The 10,436-nt window shown below is 40.0% G+C and overlaps 1 protein-coding gene across 1 annotated transcript; it reads left to right on the top strand.

The window, feature by feature from the left end:
- The first annotated feature begins 2,176 nt into the window (after positions 1–2,176).
- On the top strand, positions 2,177–8,898 carry LOC106963217 (GTPase IMAP family member 8-like). The gene is made up of 6 exons (XM_015058006.1): positions 2,177–2,381; positions 4,815–5,534; positions 6,366–7,064; positions 7,173–7,946; positions 8,033–8,206; positions 8,292–8,898. The coding sequence occupies exons 1-6, from the start codon at positions 2,354–2,356 to the stop codon at positions 8,501–8,503; spliced, it is 2,607 nt and encodes an 868-aa protein (XP_014913492.1). The 5' UTR covers positions 2,177–2,353; the 3' UTR covers positions 8,504–8,898.
- Positions 8,899–10,436: the final 1,538 nt, after the last annotated feature.

Raw genomic sequence — 10,436 nt, 5'->3', positions numbered from 1 at the left:
GCTCACACAAAGTCATGTTTGAATTTTGTTGAGGGTCTTTGGAGGGAGTTAAAGATTAAGGTGATGGCAAAGAGACCTTTCAACCTTAAAGGGTTGAAGCTCTTTGCCAAAGATAAATCCTCAAAATACCAGTGGAAAAACAGTAAAAAAAAAAAAGCTGGTCAGCAGTCATGACAGGGGTTTGGTTGTTTTAATACCATTAAATATGTTTCCACTGACAATTGAGAGGGGTATGAATAGTTTTCGAGACCTACTATATATTTTTTTAAATGTAAACAAATTCACTAAAATTCTGAATTGGTCTTCATTTTACGTTGAGAAGCATCTCTTGAGTGACGCCTGCCTTATTTCCTATTAGAAAAAAAACTTTCTTGGTTATATGAAAACAATTTTACATTGAAATCAACTAGCAGTTTTGAGCATAACTGTAGATACTTTAGGTAAAAGTCTCAGTGGTCAGATGTCGGACCGAGTGACCTCCTGTGGATATCCACAGACATCGTGAAGATTCAAGCGACGTCAAACAGACCTCGCCAAAGGGAGAACGCCATTCCATCGGCGCCTGCCATCTTACTGTGCACAATATATGACACTTTCTGGAGACTGATGTAAACCATCAGGCCTGGATTGATGAAGATCGACTTCCTATTGTTGGGTATTTCCACAGGGATCAGCCCTGACAGTGCTGCACCAAGACACGCTGACCTTACGCTCAGCATATATGGCTTGAGGTCCCCTCTGACCCCTCTTACGGCTTTGCAGAGGTGTAATCAGAATAATCATGTCTTCAAGTTAACAGAAAGAAAAGTAAAAAGTCTTCAGGCAATTTCATAAATATTCAGTCTGACTACTTTGCATATTCAGTAACTTTCCAAGGAAAAAAAAAAAAAAAAAAAAAATAGCCATCGGGTTTTAGGCAACTGAAAGTGTTCTGAACTGCTTTCTGAATATCTGATGTCCAAGATAAGCTGTGAGGAGGAAATTGGAATGATAAAGTCACAGTTGCATTGATAAGCTGACGGGAATACACAAGTGAGGGATCGTTGTCACTGCAGCGCTTCACGCTGCCACGTTAAACGAGAAAGAAAATATGCCTGAATATTTTTCACAAATGTCGGGTTGGGGATTTGAGGGATACTGATAGCGCCGTGACCAGACAGCTGCACGACGAATCCACTGCCTCGTTTCCAAATGTAATGCCCAGCCGTACGCGGCATAATGCGAGACGTTACCGTGGATATGAACTCTGACACCGTGGCGTACTGCCGGACCACCATCACTGTGCTTGCTTTACCAACTCTACTTCTTAACCGACCTGATTTTGTAGCCGTTGCATAAACGTGATAAGACCTTGAACACATCTGGTTTTATTTCGTTAACTTTTTTTCTGTCAGTGAGTGAATTCTGCATATTTACAGACTTAAAAGCAGAGACTGTTGCAGAACTTCAAGGGCATTATAGTCTAGTATTTTTTTTTAAAAAAGTATTATATTATTATTCCTCCTATTTAATACAGTTCATTAAATGATAGACAGAAAAAAATATGTTTAATCAGCTCAGAACCATGAAAACTAAAATGAAGAATGAACACAAACGGATTCGAATTTAACTTTTCAATATTTAAAATTTAATCCTCCATTCAAATTGCGATTGAACCGATTCTTAGGTTTGAACCTGTTTATTTTATTTGTAATATTCTTCAAAAATAGACCATGTAATAATTCCAGTACAAATGTGCCATAAATGAGTAATGTTGCAAATTCAGGCTAAAAACAATGCATGTCCTGATTTTTGAACTGCTGTCTGGATAAAAGAAAAACATTTGTTACTTTTCCTTAAGCATAAACTTGTTTATGTGCAAAGAATAAATGTTTGTCTGTTGGACATTTTGTTGTGTATTTTGACAATGTTTCAAGATTTGGCATTTGGTTAAGGTTTATGCTGGTGTCCTCTGATATAACAAGGTGAATAAATGGATGCTAATCTTTAAAAGAAAAAAACAAAACAAAAGAAGAAAACATCCAAAATGATAAAGAAAGTGATCTTTTTGTCATATACATTTGATCTGGTGGCCTGAACTCATGTCTGATGTCACTTCACCGTGATATCAGACACGACTACCAGGAACATTTGTCCTTTCTTCCTTTTGCAGTTGAAACCTGTTCAACTGCATTCATTTGTGCTCCCTACATTAGAGGTACTTTTGTTTTTGTTTTCTCATTGCATACAGAGACTGCACAGGTCTGACAGCAAAATATCCCCAGATACATTTTACTATTTCTAGCTCTTTAATATTTCTACTGTGACCAGTGCAGTGTAGACCAAAGGACACGATTCAAAAAGAGAAGGCCAGATGGAAGAAAAGATGGGAAGCCATCCTGGTAAGTTAATCAGGACCTGCTGTAAAAAGAAAAAAAAAAGTCTTTAACTTGTTTGAGCATGCCATAAATCTGCAACCAAAGACGTTCTATGCTGTACAAATGCCGAACTTGGTAGATTTTGAAAATTTTAAGAAATGTACACAAAACCTAAGAGCAGACATTAGCAGGGAAAAGAAAGTATGAAGGTAAACAATCTCAGTGTGTCTCATTCTCACATTCCTTGTTTAGTATCTCCTTCAGTCACCAGTCCTGCAGCTGCTGCCTGCAGAACAAAATACAGAATTCAGTATTTAATAAAAATGTGTCAGTAATGAGTCCCTGTTTTTCAGTGAAATAAAAAAAAGATTGTGAAATGTTCTCAGGTTCAAAAGCTAAGATTATACATTTGATAATAAGCTGAATTATTACATCAAGTTCATCTTGTACTTGGTCCTGTACAAGATGAACATTTGGAACATTTGACTTGTAGCAGAAGGAAACTAAAGTTAGATGCCATCTGCAGGTACAGTAAACTACATAGCGACAAACTAGTTAGGCTGCATATTTTCTACTTAGAGGACAAAGCCTCAGTTCCCGTAAAGTTACAAAAGAAAACTGTGGGAACTGAATGTCAAGAGACAGAAAAACAAACACACCTTCAGACTGCTGTGCAGATAATGCAGATCCCTTCACTTTTATCATTCTGAGTAACTATTAACTAAAGTAGGAATAAGTAAAAGTTTGAGTTTTTTAGGGATGTAGTTACTGACAAAGATTGCTTGAACTTAGAAAATATTTAATATCTTTATAAATCTATCATTTTATTTTTCCAGGACGTTGTACCAAAAGTTACCTCAAACCTGTCACCATCACTGCGCGATGTTTTTCATAATTTCATAATTTAAGTACTGCAAACAGTTTTTAAAAATGTATTTTATTATTTTATACATTGGACCATTTTTTAAGTGCACAATTAGCTATTTTGTGTTTGAATCAAATTCAGTCTGTTTCCTGTCAAAAGCAGAAATTCTCACAGCATGATGCTGCCATCACCATACTTCACTATGGAGGTATATTTTTGGCTAAATGAGCTTGCGACATAAACATTGTGTTCAGTTTTAGTAACGTTATTCACGGCTGCTTGAAAGATTTTGTTTACTTATAACTTGTTGGTGTTATAAAGAGTATGGACTTATGTAACTCAGGTATCTATTATTTGATAACTTCTACAAAATAAGACAAGATGTACAGGAGCTGCTTTCTTTGAGTAATTCTGGGAAGATTTGGTTAAGATTTTTATTTTCTCTGTTGCTTGATTTCTCGCTATAGTTCAGGGTTCAGTCTAAAAATGAAACTCCTGCTTCAGTTTCATCACATCTTACTGATTCTCATTAGAGCGCGCGTCTGATGAGTGAAAAATAGCTTTCCCCAGAGCGTTACCTTAGTGTCAGTCTTTTAAAAACATCAAAGTCAGGTTTAGCGACGACTGCGTTTTCAAACCGAAAAGCCTCTCAGCTCGAGGAATATTCAGCCTTTTCTAGGAGGGTCCTTTGTGAATTTGGTCACAAGTAAACACATTTCCTTGTAGGTGTCAAACAGGGAATTAAAATAGGACACATCTAATAATGAGCATTATAATGCTAAGGTCATTATTTTTTTTAAGACTTCCTGTTCAGAAGACATTTTTAAAAATCCATTCATGATCTTAATCAGAAGCTTCTGAAGATCTCTCGCTATTTGTCTTTGTTTTTTATTTTATTTTTATTTTTTTTAAATGTTCAGTTCAAACCATCCTCTGAGGGATGTTTTCTGATTTGATAAGCTGCTTAGCTGTGACCTGTAAATCATTCAGGCATAAAATAGGCTGCTAAACCCAAGGGATGAATCAGTGATGTGTTGACACACACAGAGACAGTTTTAAGGCGGATCTTTTAGCATCATAACCGGCAGTGGCACTAATTTTCTCCCATTTATTCAGTCGATTCTGTGAAAAGTAGCAAAGATGATACGTTTCAACAGAGGTATAACAGTATTTTAGCAGGAGAAACGTGATGAGTGGACAGGTTTTAGCTGTAAACTTGGCATTCAGTAAAAAAAAAAAAATCAGTAGGTTGGTGTATCTGACAGGTTCTTAAGTTAAGATTAATTTTTTCTTAAAGATTAGACTGTCAGGTACTCGTCAATACAGCATCTACTGTTTTATTAGGTCTTTGTTTTTACTTTGTTGTCTTATATTTGAAGCACAGAATCAGATATAACATTAGATAAAACTACACTTCTAAGGTCAAAAGAAAGACCTCAAAAACCTTCAGAAAACCTGAAGGACTACGGATCAAGAACATCTTGAAAGGATAGAATAAAGTTGGAGGCAAAGTAGAAATTAGAGGTGTTCAGAAACTTTCCACATCAGAGTTAATTGAGCAATAATGTTAGATTTTCTTCCATTTTCCAAAGAGGGGGCAGGGAACTCAACCCTTTCAGAGAAGAGAATCATCCTGATCGGCGGCCGATGGGGAGGCAAGAGCTGGTCTGGTAACACCATCCTGAGGGGGGAAAGGTTCGAATGTGGACGAGCCAGAACGATGAAGGTGGAAGTGAGGCATGGGGAGGTGGATGGCAGCAGGCTGATCATGGTCGACACCCCTGGGTGGAGCAGCTCTCTTTCCCTCACCGACATCCCAGAGGGGGAAAAGCAAAGTTTTAAACTCTATCCATCCAAGTGTCCGCCTGGTCCGCACTTCTTCCTCCTGGTTGTACCTATAGACACAGCTTTCACCCGGGAGCAGAGGACTACGGTGGAGGAGCACATGAAGCTGTTGGGAGAGCGGGTCTGGCGATTCATCATGGTGCTGTTCACCTGTGGGGATTACCTTGGAGAGAAGACGATAGAGCAGCACATCGAGAGCGAGGGAGATTCGCTCAAGTGGCTGGTGGGGAAGTGTGGGAACAGGTACCATGTGTTCAATAACAAGGACAAGCATGATTTGTGTCAGGTCTCAGGGCTGCTGGAGAAGATGGACGAGATGATGGATAACAACCGTGGGGCTTTTTACAAAATAGACGAGCAAACTCTTCTGGTCATCACCAGAAAGCAAGAAGATGTCGCCAGGAGGGCGAAAGAGAGATGGATAAAGGCTCAGGAGCAAAGACAGCAGAGGATGAAACTGATTCCAGGTAACAGTGACTATAGCTGCACACAGACACACACAGAAATAGGCACAATATGATGAAATCTAACTACTTACCAAAACATAACAGCATCACAGTTTTAGTTTTAAATGAAACAGTTTAGTTTTATCTAAACTGAAGGGATTTAGATGAAATGCCACCTATATTTAATCTAAACTGAAAAAAACATTAAGAAATTATAATTGCCTCATAGAAACAAACTGTCCTTCTGCATGTTGGGGGTAGGGTTACTTCAGATAATTAAAATGTTCAAAAATTTTAGTCTCTGGGGAGGAAATGCAGTTTGATTGACTTCACTGATTCAAATACTTTTTAAGAAACATAACCATGGGGTTTCTCCCAGAAAACTTGCTAAGCCCTAGTGTTCGGGGGACTAGGGCACACATCAGCCGGTCGCCATGTTTTTGAGTTAAAAACAGTTTAAAGTTGACAGAAAATTTGAAATACAACTTGATAGTTATGCGTTATTGGAAGGCTGGAAGATTAATACCTAAACATCAACTATAAAGTCTTAAAAAAGGTAATGACTAAAGAAAACTCAAATAAATAAACAACGCTAAGCCTGGTGGAGGCACAAGTAAAGCCTGGTTGCCTGCCAGGCTTATAATAAACTGTGGGAAACCCTGCATTCCTTAGATTAAAAAAAGGCAGCTTACACTTAAAAATTATACTTTTTTACATGCCTAAATGTCTAACCCACCCAACAGCATTATATATCTTCTAAGAGATGTTCCAGTTCCAGATTAGTTACAGTTTAACACATTAAAACAATGATATATTTGTTAAATAAATGTTTTTGTATTCGTCTGATAACAGAGGACAAGAAGTCGATCCCAAAACTCCAAATGATTCTCTTGGGTAGCCGAAATGCTGGGAAGACTTCAGTGGGGAACACTCTCTTCGGTTTGAAAGAACAGGAAGACGGGAAGCGAACAGCAAAGTCATTGGTTCGCAAAGGGTTTGTAGACGAAACCGACGTCACGCTCGTCGACACGCCGGGTTGGTGGAAAGGCTTCCATGCCCGTGACACTCCAGAAGCCGTCAAAGAAGAAATAATCAACAGCATGTTTCTGTGCACCCCTGGACCACAAATCTTCCTGTTAGTGATAGATGCTGATGCGTCCTTCCACAACAAGAACTTGAAAGCAGCAACATCCCACCTGGAGCTTCTCGGAGATGGAGTCGTGTGGAAACACACGGTGATAGTTTTTAGTAGGGGAGACTGGCTGGGGGCAAAATCCATAGAAGAGTACATTGAAGGAGAGGGGGAGGCCCTGCAGTCTTTAGTGGACCTATGTGAGAACAGATATCATGTCATTAACAACAAGAATGCAAGCGATCGCAGACAGATCACAGAACTGATGGAGAAAATCACTGGAACTTTGGCAGAAAACAATTGGAAGTATTTTGCTTCAGATCAGCAACTGCGTGTTGACATTGAAGAAAGACGCAAAGGCGTGGAGGAGGCAGCAATGCTGAGGCAAAAACATGTCAAAGCTATGAGGAGTTCAGCAGGTACGTGTCAGTCGTTTAAACCTTTCACTTATATTCGAAAGCCACATTCTGTTGATGAATACTGTGTCTGTATCAGCTGATCGATTGGCCCGGTTGTTTTCTCCTCAGGCTCCAGGAAAAGGTTGGATGTGTTGAGGATTCTTCTGCTTGGGCAGAAAAGTTCTGGGAAGAGTGCAACAGGAAACACAATCCTGGGTAAAGAAGTGTTTGTGACGTGCCAGAACAAAGAGTGCAAGGTAGAGAATAGGACGGCAGACGGTCGACAGGTCACCGTGATCGATACCCCGGGTTGGTGGAGAGACTCGTCCAGCTGGACCGAAGAGACAGACAAAGAAATGGTTCGAGGTGTGTCTCCGTCCGGTGTCCACGCAGTTCTGCTGGTGGTTCCTTTAAACCCGACATTCAGAGATCCAGACCGATTTGCTGTGGAAGAACACATGAAGCTTTTTGATGTCAGGATCTGGAAACACACAATTGTTGTGTTCACGCATGGAGACCAACTAGCAGACAGGTCCATCGAGGAGCACATTGAGAGGGAGCCTGAGGCTCTGCGCTGGTTGGTGGACAAGTGTGAGAATCGATACCACTCCATAAATAATATGAAGAAAAGGGATCAGACTCAGGTCGCAGAGTTGTTTGAGAAGATCGAGGAAATCGTGGCAGGAAACGGAGGCCAGCTCTTCTGCCCTGACATGGAAGAGACCCACCAGAGGATCTCTGAGAAAGCCAACAGGAAGCAGCTGAAAAATGTGCTTAAGCGACGCCTGGCAAGCGAGTACCGAAGGAGAGAGCTAGAGCTCTTGCTAGGTTTCAAGGGAACCCTTCTGGAGCTCCAAGCAGTCCTCCGAGCGTCTATGGGGGCGACTAAATCCAAATCACCCAGTGAGTATACTGCAATGAAGACAAAGTTATGTGGTTTACCCCACTGTACGTGACCTGTGTGATTTTTTTTTTTTTTTTTATGATAGTTGCTGATATGACCAACTTAACAGCCATGTTTACTGGTCAATGGTTGACAGACCAAAAGGAAAAGCAGAAAGAATTAGACAGCAAAATCAACCAGGAAATTGAAAGGCTTGATAAGGAACTACTGAAATCCTCAACTGTTCTTCAGAGCAGCATGGACGTCTTGCTTCCTGACTGTAAGAAAAAAAAAAATTTAACTTATCAATTGCTGCAGCCACAATAATACACTTGCTGATAAATGTGCTATTGTTTCCTTTTCAGTGGCAGACCACAGTCCAACACAATCCATTGCTTGTTCTTCGTCAGAGCCGAAAGTATCCAGCAGCAACTTTGACAAAGTTCTGGGTTGGCTCTCCAACCTTCACGTCACCAAAAATCTGGACAACCAGCTGACCGTCAACTTCTCTGACACATCAGGATACAGATCTGTGCTATCTATGGACTATGACAATGACTCCATCGTAAATGAATAGAGTCATAATAGACTTGTGTTAATGTGGCAAGTGGACAATAAGAATATTGGTTCTTAGGTACGATGCACCCAAAGAACAAAACAGCTGAACGGTGACTTTTATACCTGGAGCTAGTGTATTTCTATCTGCTTTTATTTTGAAAGATGCACAACAGATATTTTACTCAGCTAAATGTATAATTTTTACAGTAATTATACAGTTGTATTTTATTTCATGTTTTATGTAATTTTATAAAACTGCTGATAAACTTTAAAGCTAACTTATCGAGTCAAAGTTATGACATTTTCTTCAAACATAAGAACTATGCTCTATTATGTTCTGCTCTTCCTACTTAATATTAGCTGAATATCTATGTCAAGAAAAATTTACCAAAATAAACTGAATTGATTCAAACATCATGAAGACAAATGTAATCAAATGAAAATATAGAGGGCAAAAAAAGCACTTCTGAGTTGCTTATCTATTTACAAACAAGCAGATCTTTAATATTGAACGCCACAGCTTTTCTTTTTCTCCCTTTCACCTCTGAATTCAAAAGAAGCCACTTTCCACAACACTTCAAACACAGAAGTCTCTTCCCTGTCCCAGTGTCGAGGGAGATAAGGTGCCCACTACTCGTCTTTAACGCTGCGTGGGTCAGGACAGGATGACTGGGTCAGCTTTTTATGCTGTACAGATTTGTTAATCTCTGCTGCGACACGGTCTGCATTTGGAGCCGGCAGTGAAGAAGACAAGGTCACAAACGACACCGGTAGATGGAGCACAAACGTCCCCAGGACACACAGAGTCTCTCCGTGCAGTACAGTCAACCTCAGTTGATAATGAAGTGTGTCAATGATTATGACCCACCATGTAATCTTCTTGACACGTTATTATAATTAGCACAAAACTTATTCTGACTGTTAAAACACTGCCTTAACAGTCAGGCACTGGAACTAGTGCAGTGACTTTCTACAGCACAATCAAGTAACTATGTAGCCTTCAGTTGTGATAAAAATACTGTACGGATCAAATCTGACTACAAAGTCAAAAGAAATTTTAATTGCAATTCAACGCCTTGAAATTGGGCCTCTGTCTCTTTAAGAAACTCTTGCTCTTTCCAACTCTAAACCGTCAGGAAGTCACATTGCTCAACTATTAGCCCTTTATTTTACCAATGCTGAACTGAGAAATGTAATGAGCTCAACTCCACCAGGTGTTCTTCACTAATTGCTGCTGGCTAGTTTGAAGGAGCTAAGTGGGGAGTTGCGGGGGATGACTACTCTGTGATGCTTAAGCTCAGAAGCTTGGAAGATGCAACTTTGAGGAGGAGCTTCATCTTGAAAGCGGCGCTGGGTCTGACCAGGTGGTTTGCACAACTGAATGGTTGCCATGGAAAATTCAGACATGGATGAAAGAATCAAAGCAACACCAGGTACGTTTTTGATGCGGGAAAAACATTATAACCTGATGGAAAGCTCAGAAAAAGTCAATTTTACATAATACTACCCCTTTAATTAAACAAATGTGCAAAGTGTTTTGAAACTCGAACCTAAGCTTAATAACATTGATCTCTATGGCAACCTCATCAGTCTAAAGCTCAAATATCAAACCAGAGTAGGTCAGGTTGGTGAACTCCAGTCACAAATGTTTTTCTGCTCCTTCAGAGCTCACGGCATCCTTCAGATTCAGAAATCCACCTCACAGTTTGTCCTTTTGCAGAGCCAAACTCCCCTTGTTGTTGGAGCTGGTTTGGGTGTGAAAAAAAAAACACACACACACTCACACTGCTCCAATCTCTGACCCCGGACACCTAGTCTTTGGTGACAGCCACTGTCATGGCAGTAGCAACAGAGGATACATGCGGCTACCAGAGCAAAGCAGAGCAGAGGTGCTTCAGGTCACACTGAATGTGTAAGCTGAGTAGCAGCAGATATCATACCTGCAGTGTGGC

Source organism: Poecilia latipinna, unplaced genomic scaffold (genome assembly GCF_001443285.1).
Source record: "Poecilia latipinna isolate Pla-1442-1.1 unplaced genomic scaffold, P_latipinna-1.0 Scaffold63, whole genome shotgun sequence".
Taxonomy (NCBI): domain Eukaryota; kingdom Metazoa; phylum Chordata; class Actinopteri; order Cyprinodontiformes; family Poeciliidae; genus Poecilia; species Poecilia latipinna.
This window is presented reverse-complemented; position numbering and strand designations above follow the sequence as displayed.